This window comes from Primulina eburnea, chromosome 11 (genome assembly GCF_022965805.1).
Source record: "Primulina eburnea isolate SZY01 chromosome 11, ASM2296580v1, whole genome shotgun sequence".
In the NCBI taxonomy this organism is placed as follows: domain Eukaryota; kingdom Viridiplantae; phylum Streptophyta; class Magnoliopsida; order Lamiales; family Gesneriaceae; genus Primulina; species Primulina eburnea.
In genome coordinates this window covers 39,243,407-39,256,415 of record NC_133111.1, presented here as the reverse complement: position 1 = coordinate 39,256,415, position 13,009 = coordinate 39,243,407, and the positions used below count along the sequence as shown (strand labels likewise).

The following is a 13,009-nucleotide window of genomic DNA, read 5'->3' as shown; positions in this document are numbered from 1 at the left end:
ATGTCTTACTTTGGTTAGAAAATATTTGTAATATTAACTTATCAAATGACAGAGGATGTCCACACCCGCAAGTAAGTGGTGAATCATCGACTATAATACATCGTCTCCTACATAGGTCTAAATTACACTTAATCTCGCCACTTAATAACCCCCATACGATCGATAAATGAATCAAAATGTAGTTATAGTACGTAGAGCCTCTATGTTGTCTCAGTTCAAAAACAAATGATGTACAACCATAATTGCGGATTACTCTACTCGATAAATGATAATCATTTGGAAAGTTTGAGGGAGAGTTGTTCAGTGCAATCAGCATATGATCAGACATTCGTATGATTGGTCATCTTCATCCAAATACCAATGAAACATGACGTTAATCACATATGTCAGTCTCGAGTTCGGACGTATTTTATCCTTATTTGGAACAGCTGATCAACTAGAACGATTCTAAAATACACAATGCACTTCCTTAAATTTCATGATCTACATTGCGAGATAGACTTCATGGTACTATAATTTATTTAAAGACTTTATCTATGTCGTTTGCATGAGTATACAGATAAAATAAATGACATAATTGAATAAAACCATGAAATATTGTTAAAATAAAGTTAGCTCGCTGGACACCTACTCTGATAAAGATTTTTTATTCCATTGACTACGAATATAAAAGCATGCATGTGAAAACAAATAAAAATGACTAATTTTCTCAATTTTTAAAACACTAAACATGTAATCCAACATAAGTTAGTTTAATTACTAAAAAATATATTGATTTTTATTTATGTACCCACATTGTATATATCCATAAATCACATGATTTTCTACCCAAATTCCAAATTTAAAAATGATTTATATAATTATTTGAATTTAACCTAATGGTGGGATTTCGGGTAGAATACAACTAATTAAGAAATCAAAGTATTAGATAAAAAATAATCTCTTTAAGTTTAAATATATTCTATAATAATTTTTTTTAGCATGAGTAAGGAAGTTCGAGACTCATCCAAAACATAAGATCTTAATGTCTGTAAGTCATCGGCTGGTCCACCTATCATTCTGTTACGTAATTGTTGATGAGAAGTGCCTTTAAAATAATCGGATTTAATGCTTAGACTTTGACTTGGTACGAAATTGTTTCAAAGTGAAACACTAAATAATTCTTAAATGTGTCATTTTCTATTGTGCGTATTTTAGGTTTCTCCGGCCATTAAATCTCACTGAATTTTCGATTTTTCAGATTAATTTTAAATAAGTTATTACCACAATTCCAAGAAGGCTCGTGGAACACAGGGAGAAGAAGATGGGAAATCTCACTGCAAAATATCAAATCGATTTTATTCAAAGCCACTACTACCTTATCTTATATGAGTTTATCATTCATTCGTGGCTGAGAACATGTTATAAAATATAAAGAAATAATCATTCCTTGGAGGGATATTGCAACTGATTTTGCATTTAAAGAGTCTCCCAAATTTTTATTTTTATTTTTATTTTGAAAATAAGAGTCCCCCAAATTTGATTGACTACGGATCCAACACCAGGCTGCAAACAAATAGAAATCATAGAATTGCAGCTCAAAGAATCCTAGATAATTGATACATTGTGTCAATTAAATAAATTATCACAAATCAAGCCTATAGTACATACGGAAATTATCAATAAATCAGGCCAACTTAGTTTTCCGGCCCCAAAATATTAACTTAATCATCAGCTATCCTTCTACATGATTAACATTACAAGTGAAAGAATGGCAAAATGACTCGTTTTATTCGGTCAAACGATAGGCGTACTCTGCCATTTCAGCCTCCCACGAATATTGAACGGCAGTGTTACTTTTCAAGCAGTCTTAGAAATGCTTCTTCATGAATCGAGCTCAGAGTCGACGTAATTTGAATGCTCATCCAACAAGCTTGTTGTTGCAAGGAATTCTTCACCAGGGTATATTTCTTGAAATAACTGGCCAGGATTCAGCAAACGTTCATCATGTTGTCAGAATTTAACCTTGACATGTAGCAGAAAGGAGCTAAGATAAACAATATGTCATGCCCCTGATCCTGTTTATACGTGAATTGCCTCAAAACTGTTCTGGAATTGGCTATTTTTAGCCATTACTTAAAATCGAATATACAGGCGCATATGCGCTCAAATGCGGTCGGTCATATTATGAAAGTTGAGTATTCTATTTCCACCCAGGAGCAGAGTACAGACAACAATCGTTTGTTTACCTTTTCTGTAGCGTCCAGGAGATGATTATAGTCTAGATGTTCGTCTGGCATTGGTGTGGAGCTGATGGAATCCAAAGCTCCTTGAAACTGACAATGATGAACAAAAAAATAAGCTACAAGCACGGAACAAACAAGAAGAATCAGAATTACAAAGGACGAGATGATCCAAGTTGGGAAAGAGTGATATCCCACTTCACAAACTTGCACACATCTTTTTCACCATAAACGATCATGACCACATAGTGTATATTAGCTATAAAGGTGCAAGAAGGCTGCTTTCTATCTGACAATTTGGTAGAAGCAGAGGACTAGTGTTTGCCATCAGTTTTTACTGTAAACCATTGCTCGTAAGACATTATATAACTTTCATTTACTCAAAAAACTGCACTTAGATAGGATCTCTGACAGAGAGCAGACAAGTAAAAAGGGGATAGATTCAACTACGCCAAAGACAAACAATAAGAAATAACTGGCATTCTTTGTGTACGAAAAAGATCCGGAATTTGATCATTCACCATATTTACCCAACAAATTGAATTTCCGAAGGTTAGGGGATACAAATAATATTGTTCAAGCTTGAAACTACCAGATACGGTCGACAGACTAGTAGAAAAATGACATAGCAATGAACGAGTAACAAATTTATCTCCTACATTTTTTTGCGAAAATGCTTATTTCCTCAAAATTAAATTCAATCCAAATTTTCTTTATTTGTGACAATTGTCCCACCTAATCTGCGACAACTATACAAGGGACAATAGCATAAAATGATAGCAAATTATTACACAATAGAAAAATTTTAAAATAAAAATATTAAATCATAAGAGTCAGAGAGAACAGAAGAAAAACATTAAAGACGAGGTCAATGGAACTAAGAATACAACTAAGCTTCTCATGGGAAAAAAATGTGAAAGACAAGAATGCGTACTTCGGTCAGCTCTTGCATATACAAGGCGCTCCAAAGCAAACTGGGTTTCACTTCTATAGTGTCACTTGAATTATCGATACCACTGCTTTCTGAGTTACCAGATAAAGGAATAGAGAACAGTGCATTTATGGCTGCATTTAATAACTTCTTCCCTTCCACAGCATCAATAGATGTTGCTGAAAGATAAGTCACAAACCTGAATGACAAATTGGACGATGTAACTCGCATTGCATGAGAATCCAAGTACTGAATAAGAATTTCATTTCACAGTGTATACTGAAACTCAATGTAAACACGCCAAAATACTCTAAAATTTGCTCAGATGAATCAGCACAAGGGAGATTGATTTGCATTATTAAGTATGCTGACCCTGTCAAAACCAACCTCACAGTATGAAAAAATTAAGCATCCAGATAAAAATTGATGCACTTTTTCAACAATAATATAAGGGAGGAAGAATGAAATCATAATCAATATTTGGAAGGACATAAGGAAACAATAGGTGAAGTATAACTTACATCCCAGGGGGACAAACAGCGACATTGCTACTCAACTGAAATACACGGACGGATGCTATCTGTTCAGGGTATAAAGCTACGTATAGAGAAGAACTAACAAATTAAAAATATGAAATATAAATGAAAGGAAAATTGGAAAGTTCAGGTCAATCAAATAACATTAATCTTTATAGGTTTACATTTGGGAGGGAAGAACACCAGACAATTTGAAACTTCAGGTCTGATTGAGTTATTTGCAATGCATATTCCCCTGGCAACCTTCTCTTCGGCTTCTATATGGCCAGCATCACGTGAATTTGATGCCTGTGCAGCAGAAGGAACCAATGGTGATGGAATTGTGAAAGAGGGAGCAAGAATCAACCGAGAGCTGAATAACTTCTGACCAGAAACTAGTTTGACACCCTTATAAGTTCCATCTTCCTGTGAAAAATTCATACTGGCATATGAGAAGTAGTATGAAAATACACTCTGTCCCATGAAAACAAACTTCCACAAGTGCACGAATGTGACAACTGAAAATGATATCCCGTGTAACAAACTTTCCACATGTACATGTCACGTTTGTCTAGATTCGTGCACTCTCCATATTAATTTATTATACACAAATTCATTTCAAACCTCATCCATGAGCACAGAAACTATGGGCATCCGCAAAACCTGTACATTATAATTGATGTAGGAAAGCATTAGATAAAGCTAAAGAGAAGAAAGGTAAACAAGAACCAATATCAGTTACTCGCAGATAACTAAACATAAAGAGAGCTGGAAAAATATTTATCACAATAAGTTGTGCCATTTTTTCATATTTAAAATCTTACAAAAAGGCAAGGGACATATTTTTACTACAAAAACAAATAAGAATGAATTGAACCGATAAGATGCAAAGCTATACATCAAAGATGATCCTTATTTATTCACCATTCTCTCCGAACTTTGTTCTTTTTTAGAGGCTTCCTCCTTGCATCACTTTATGAACAAGGTGTTTGTTGTTTGTTATTTCACAGTATTTGCTATCGCTGATTTCTTCAGTCAAGAGTTTTTCCTCTCGAAATTGTTCTTTACTTCAAGTTCTGATTGCACATTTTTCGCCTCGCTTGGTTTACAAAAAATGTGATATAATTTACCTGAAGTCTGCTTTTCACTGAACGTTTTTATTTCAAAAGGCAGGGAGCAAAACTAAACTGGAAAAAAGTCAGAGATTCAGCTTAGTATTGAGGTCATTCCATAATTGTCATGAGCTCTCAATTTTAATAATGTCCCTATTATTACATGAAATAATTTACCAGTGGCAGAACATGTTAGGGTTTCATGCTCCTTGAGCCTCGTTAGAAAATGATCAGATGGTAGTGCACTGGAAAAGTTAAGATATTGCAACATTAGAAATTATAATCACTCAACCCTTCCTAACATCCCAGTCTTATTGACCACCTCAAGGTGTGTTCTTCTTTAAGCCAATTCTTATAATTTCTGACTTTGATTCTACAACTACACATGTTGACTTGAGATACAATTACAGAATTACCACATTCATTAACATCATAATGATTCAACAAAATCCTTTTATGAAGCTTCCTAAACAATGCCCTTTTTCATCATTCTGATACACAGTCAATTTCAAATTCTAAAGTAACACTACTAGCATTGTTTATAAGCCCGTAATGTTTGCGTATCTAGGCACCATGTTTTTATTATCTTTTTCCTTCAAAGCCTGTCAGTCTTTTATTCGCTGTCTTTCAGCAAGCTATTTCTTGAGTATTAACATTTGCGTATCTAGGCACCATGTTTTATTATCTTTTTCCTTCAAATGTTAATACTCGAGAAATAGCTTGCTGAAAGACAGCGAATAAAAGACTGACAGGCTTGTAATTTTCATTGGAGCAGATTCATCTGAGGCTGAAAACCACACATCTCAAACATGAAAATACAAAAAACATTATCAATCTGACAATGATGATTGCTGAAGGCATATTTCATGAAAAACAATGCAATCATGATCCTATGACAAGTAACATTAGGAATAAAAAGACAAAACACAGAAATAATGTCTGGTAATCTATCATTACTTTATTTTATTTGTTTTGTTTTTTGCAGAGTTTCATTTCTTTTATATATTTTTTCCTTCCAAGAGGTTTCATGCTAGATATTACACAAAGGCCATTCCGTTTCTCGTGGTATTAAAAGTACAGACTGGAAACCACATTTAAACTTGCTTCTCCATTATCCAAATTTGAATTTCAAATTGAAACATGATGGAGAATCGATAACTAACTGAAAAAATATAAATGTTTAAAATTGCTTCTGTAAAATCAATGCATGTGTAAAACATCTAAATCAGTTGCCAGACATTTCAACCATAAATTCAATAACAAAATAGATCGACGAGAGAGAGAGAGAGAGACATTATTTGTCACAATTTAATGCCCACAAAGCGCAAGATGATACAGAAAGCATCAGATACACAGTTGACGCCAGAGTCATCCTATAATCCAAAAGATGTAATTTATGCTTACATATATGCAACCCTTTACAGCAGCACGACGACAAAAAGCTTGAGGAAGCTCCCCTTGACCATAAATGGGATATATCATAGCCCCGTTTGCATTAGCAAACCTAAAAAGTTGAGCAAAACGCTATCAAGGGCCTTTGCTTTGATTAAATAACTATCTAGTTAATATGATTTTAATAATGGGATTAACGAGAATAATTAAAACATAGTCATGTATCTAATTTCATGTATAATACAAGTCATAACCATTTCAGTTTTATTTGTCTAAGAAAAACTTTTAATCGTATGAGCATAATATCTCGTGGAACATGTTTTGTAGACCAAAGGAAGATGAGGGCATGGGCTTAAGAATTTATTTGCTTGGAACAATGCTTTGATTGCAAAAACGTTATGGAAGAATCATATGAGGATAGCACGTGGGTGAAATGGGTGAATGAGATCCATGTACGGTTTGGTACTGTTTGGGAATGGAATTGAAAAAAGATGAGTCTCCTTTGATTAAACAAACTCTGAGAATTCGAGATGTTCTTCTACTTAGACAAACCTCGGCTGAGAGTGCAGGGATGCTGCTCGAGAGTTGGTTCGGATGTCATGGTGGTCTTGCTCGAGCTAATGATTTCTTTGTTCAAAAAGATAGGCGACGGCCATGGAAACCTATCATTTGGAAATATAGCATACTTACCAAGCATTGTTTTTCTATGTGGATGTAAATTCCTAACCAAAGATAGATAATGCTATATTAGAATAAGATGTGCGTACTTTGTAATAACAGGGAGAAATCAGCTGGTCATCTCTTCTTTACTTGTGGTGTGTCGAAGAGAATCTGAAATGGCATCAAAGAATGGCTAGGAATGCATAAAATCATGGGATCTCCAACATCGGTTTTGAAAGTTTTCCGAGATGTCTATCGAGCTATTTTTGAATAAGAAATGTCGTGCCCCGGGATATCATTAGGAAAATCAAGATCCTTACTCTTCATTGTTCGCCAACTCATCTGGATATAGGCTCTTGATTGACTATAATTTGTTATATTTTGTGTGGATATGATCATATTTGCTTGTTATTCTAATGGATGTTATTCGTGAAAAAATGAAATAAATAAATAAATAATATTTAAATCACTTATGAGCTGATAATATTCATCAATCAGACTCTTATACCCAAACACATTAAGAGAAAAGAATAACTGAATGACACAAGTGATGTTATGAAATTTTCGCGGACACATGTCAAACCTCGTTTGTAATATCAATATATAATTTCAGATAAAAAAATTGAATGATACTCGTATGTTTGGACCATGAGTCAATAAAATTGAATAGATGGTTTTAAAATCAATTCTATAATACAAGTTTAAACAATTAGCACATAAATGTTTGTGGTGACCTCCAATTGAATCTATGAATTTTCTTCAAAAAGATAATTAAAATTTGGGAAAAACCTGAAAATCCATTATAAAAACCTTTATATCCAGAAAACTCTACCAACTTATAAATGATCTGAAAACCTCATTATACAATTTTTAATCACAAAAAACCCAAAATGTTAACAAGCCTTATTTTTGTTCCCAAAACACCCCTAACTTAGATGTCAAATAAACTATTGATCATATTTTTCCATTGACAAATAAGTTTTTTCCAAATTTTTACTAAGCTAATTATATTTGTTTTTTTTTATTCTTTAATTTGTTATTTAATTATATAATTTTATCAGCACTTTTAGATGCACATGATTTATTTTACTTAGGATAAACAAAATAATTAATCAAATCTGAATTGAATAAAAATTAATATTTGAAAAAATAATAATAAGTTGGTATTAAAAAATAAATTTTCCACTGATTCATTCTAGTCGAGCTTCCAGTTCTGTCACTATACCTTGAGAAGTAGAAAGAATTTTACCTAATTAAGTTGTTTCATTAATTATAACTTGATTTTATTTAATATTGATATAATAACTTTAAAGTTGAAAATTTATTTATTTAGTTTTAATATAATGTGTTAAAATTTAAATGATCTTATATCAAGTTGAAAGGAGTATTTCTGGAAACAAAAACAATATTTTTGCATTTTGGAATGTTTGGTATTAAAAATAATATAATGGTTTTTTAAGATTACATTAAAATTGCCAAGGCTTTCTGGATATAAATCCTTTTTATTGGGTTCTAGAGTATTTTTCCCTTAAAATTTACCTCACTCAGCATTAACTCCCGATCCCTAGAGTCTTACAATATGCATAATAGTTGAAGACGGGACAGCTTACTGGTGATCTGAACTTTTTTCGATAGGAAATTATATTATATTAAATAATGAAAAGCTAATAGTTACAAAAAGCGGACAAAAAATCCGCATGGTAAAAAAAGAAAAACAAAAGCATTGATCACTGATCATATCAACAACAAATATAACTTCAATTTCTCATTAAATCTGAGATCGAGAAATTATTTAATCTTTAAATGCTTCTCAATCTAACCAGATGCCCAAATCTTAATCTTGTCTCGGCATTCTTCAACTGACTCTTCTGAATTGTCAAAATCTTTCTACTCCGCTCCAGCCAAATTGACCAACAAATACAATGACTAAAGACATCTCGTGAAAGGACAACGAAGAAGTATGTGATCCCAAGTCTCCACCTCTTTCTGACAAAGCACACACCAGTTCGGACCAATAGCACAAGTAAGCCACCTCTTTTGCATCATATCACAAGTTGGCATCTTACCGAAAACCACACTCCACAAGAATACTTGAACTTTTGGTGGGATCGATGCTTTCCAAGTAAAATGAAACATGGGAAAGAAAGGAAAATCGTTCATCAGAAAGGATTCATAGAAAGACTTAACTAAAAAAAAACCTTCAGGATCCCCATCCCAAACCCTGATATCTACACCCTCCTCAAACAACCAGCCCCTCTCTAAAGACCCTAGCAAAGAACTCAACTCATTCACTTCCTCATCCCTCAAGTCTCTCCGAAAATGCAAATCCCAAGATAAAAAAAAGAAGAACGAGAAAATTCCTCCAACTAATAAAATGAGAAATGAGAAATAGGATTGTTATGAATAAATGTAATCTGAAATAAAGAAGAATAAATATCATTAAGAGATTAATCTTCCACCACATATCATCCCAAAATATGATCTTATTCCCTCTTTATCCACTGACATCACTAACTGGTGAAAAGCTAGATTAGTTCTAGAAATATACTTCCATGGGCTTCAAATGTAATATTCCTTGCTAAGCCAGCATCCCAACCATTATCTTGTAGCACGTATTTGCTCACTATAAACTTCTTCCATAACGGCTCACCCTCGACAGAAAACCTCCATCACCATTTCCCAAAAGAGCCTTATTTCTCAAACAAATGTTCCCCATACCCAAACCCCGTCTTACTTTCTGTTTACAGCCATGCTCCCACGCAACCAGAAAACAATGCAAACCTCCATCAGCTTCATCCCATAAAAATCCCTCAAAGTCCTCTCCATAACCTCCACTACACCTCTTGGTACCCTAAAAAGAGACATGAAGTACATTAGCAGAGCATTCAACACTGCTGAAATCAGAGTTAAACGCTTTCTTCAAACTCGTTAACTTCTTCGACGATGAAACCCTAAATATCTGATAGGTCAATTCTTCTTTACACGTTCAATCTCTCTAGCTAACCCTTCCACTTCTACTTCTACACAACTAAGGCACAACTGGTTATCTCAACTATGAAGTATAAATGATACTGCAAAATATGCATGTCATTTAACAAAATTTTGACCATTTTACTTGTGTGAGTGCTGAGTCCCCATAAACGAATAAAATCGGTTGAGATACAGAACAATATGTACGCCAATTACCAAAATATTAAATTTGTTTTCCTTATGCTGATTCCCCTTATATTAATAAAGTTTTGATCTTCATTTCAGTCTTGATGAATACACTTGATATTTACTAAAATATTTTGCATATGACCGAGCACTGACTACAAATTTGTGATTGGCAAGACAACTAAGAAGTGTAAAGCTCAAGTATTTGCATGTGGAATCTATTTAAATCATTTATCTCCCCCGAATTCTTAATTTCAATTCAAAACCTTCCTGTTTTAATTTGAATACACATTATGATATTTCAAAACGTGAAAAGAATGAGATGGGAGCATGACACATCCTGCTCCCACTACCCCTCATTGAATTTTTCCATACTCCCATATCAAAAGTTCAGTTTGATTCCCAACTACATTGAATGTCCAAGACATCTTGGCAATCTATCAATCCTAAGCCGAACTTTTCAAGGACTTCTCATCCCCTTCATGGTTATGCTCTAATTTATATATATATATATATATATATATATATATATATATACTAACATTGAAATTTTTGATAAAGAATCCACTTCAAAATAAAATCTTTCCGTTAGATCTTTGTGCTATTCTTTTGAAGTTCTAATGGAGGCATACTTAATCTAGAGGTAAAAACATCAAATGAACTTAATGAACTGGACAAACAACAGAATCAAACAAATGTTTTTTTGTAAAACGGAAGGTCATATAAAATTATGTCACCACATGCATATGAAGCCGAAGTTAGGCCTAATATACACTTTCTTTTTAAATATTCATTCTAGCAGTTCAAGGAAAGCCGGCAGCATTTTAGGATAACCAGATAGCTCTTAAAAAAATAAAATGTAAGGCAAAGAACCGACCTGCCAACAGAGGAGTGGTGGAGTGCCAAACGGCTAATCCCACTTTTAGTATTTACAACATCTTTACATACTTTGATGTTGTCCTGATCATACTTGGCATTCACTATAGCATATAAAATAATCCTGGAGAGAAAACCAATGCCAGTCGATTAAAGATAAATCAAACCAGGAAACCACAGGCTATGAATCCATTTTCAAGTTCGTGTTCAACGGGAATGATCATAACAATCCGTGAAAAAAAATTAATGGAACTAACTTGTTGGCGGTACTTTCCTCTCCAATACTGATGACTTTCGGAAAAATAGGAGAGACAGACGAAAAAATCCCATTAAAAACGTTCACAAGAACAATACAAATTCGCATCCAAATTTCCAGTTTCTGGAACTAAGAATGACTAGTCACACATTAGTTAGTCAATTGAAGCAAAATTTGAGAGATTTCAACTACTATCCCAAAGAATCCTGGCAAAGGCAAACCCAATATTTAGATATACTCTTTTTTTCAATATGACCATTTTGTGAATAGGAAAATGATGAAGAATACATGGCGATTAACTAAGTGTAACTCAAGGGGTTAACTGATGGTCCATGATTGTCCAGCATCTGAATTTTAAACCCAATTAACAAGAGATTCACCATCAATCTTACTAAATGTAAACCATACTGTAATTTAAACTAGGTATATCTCCTATAAAAACTAGGCCAAGCAGACCGAACTGAAAAACTATTAGAAACACAAGCATAAAAGTGGAAAAGCCAATAACAACAGTCACTAACGGAAAAATTGATAGATAAAGGGAGCAGAATCAAAGTGTACGATTTTAGCTTTTGCGATAACCCAATTTTGCTCAAGAACTCGACAAAAGGACTCTCCAAATCCCCTTCGGATATCCGATCCTCCTCATTTTCCCCCGAAAAATGAGCCTGCACGAGTTTAAAGAACTTCATCAACCGATTCTTCTCAGTGATGGACAAGCTGCGGTCTTTGAATATGGCGCTCCGAGAGTCGGGCACATTCAATAATTCCCCATCTGCATTGCCTACAAAGCTGGCGTCTACGCTCTTGAACTCCATGTACTGATTTATTCCCGTTTTGAGGATTAAATCGATCATGGAATCAGAACAGAGAAAAACGCGGGGACCCGCCAAGTCGAGGTTGAATCTTCTAGAATTCTGTAGGGGTTCGTCGGAGTGGGAGCTGATTTCCAGTGAGGAGTAGAGAGACCGAGTGACGAGAGGGATGGAGCCATCGCTCTCAGGGACTTGGGGGGCTGAGAATGGGATCGGAGAAAGGTTGCGAAATCGTTTAGGGGAAGAGAGGCGTAGTGAGCGCCATAGAAGGGGTTAGTGTCGAGGTGAAGGACGGTTTTTGCGGCGGAGGAGGCCGCGGCGGCTACGACTGATTCCGGAAGACCTGTGCCGATGACTATGAGGTCAAAAGTGGAAGGTTCAATGGGTGCGTACGATGTCGTTTCTTCCTCCATTGGATCCCAAGGTAGAAGAAGAATGATAAATCATAAATCCTCGCATCAATATTTGTTTGTAATATTTTATATAAAATTTTCTTTTATCAAATTATAAAAATACAAAAAAAAAAACTTAAATAATAAAAATATCAATTAAAAATACAAAATATAAACAACATATTTTAATCTAAAAATTGAATATAAATGCTATATTATTCAATCAAATTAAATAAGCACAAAAGGATCATAAAAATTATATTTATTTCACATAAATTTTTACCGTTTAAAATATTACATTTTAATTTAATAATGCTATCATAGTTCTTCCTATTTATTAAGAAGATAAACTTTTTAATATTTTTTAATAAATTGCTAACGATATATACGTTAGATTGTTAAGACATTTATGATTAAGTATCTATATATACATAGAGTAGGTCACTTATGAGACGGTCTAATCTTTATCTGTGAGACGGATCAACCCTACCGATATTCACAATAAAAAGTAATACTTTTAGCATAAAAAGTAATACTTTTTCATATTGATCAAATAAGATATATGTCTCACAAAATACGATCCCGTGAAACCGTCTCACATAAGTTTTCGCCATATACATATGTGTGAGCCTTTTTTTTGTATGTGTGGCAAGTTAACCATGTTCATATTTACTGTGGGGAC

At 33.9% G+C, this 13,009-nt stretch overlaps 1 protein-coding gene across 1 annotated transcript; it reads right to left on the bottom strand.

The window, feature by feature from the left end:
* Positions 1-1,546: 1,546 nt before the first annotated feature.
* LOC140805938 (rab escort protein 1-like) lies at positions 1,547-12,380 on the bottom strand. The gene is given in 10 exon segments (XM_073162315.1): positions 1,547-1,959; positions 2,229-2,315; positions 3,157-3,352; positions 3,675-3,750; positions 3,854-4,094; positions 4,293-4,331; positions 6,185-6,284; positions 10,866-10,988; positions 11,682-12,135; positions 12,138-12,380. Coding segments are annotated over 10 exon segments (1,623 nt in total). The 5' UTR covers positions 12,349-12,380; the 3' UTR covers positions 1,547-1,863.
* Between the last annotated feature and the right edge of the window lie 629 nt (positions 12,381-13,009).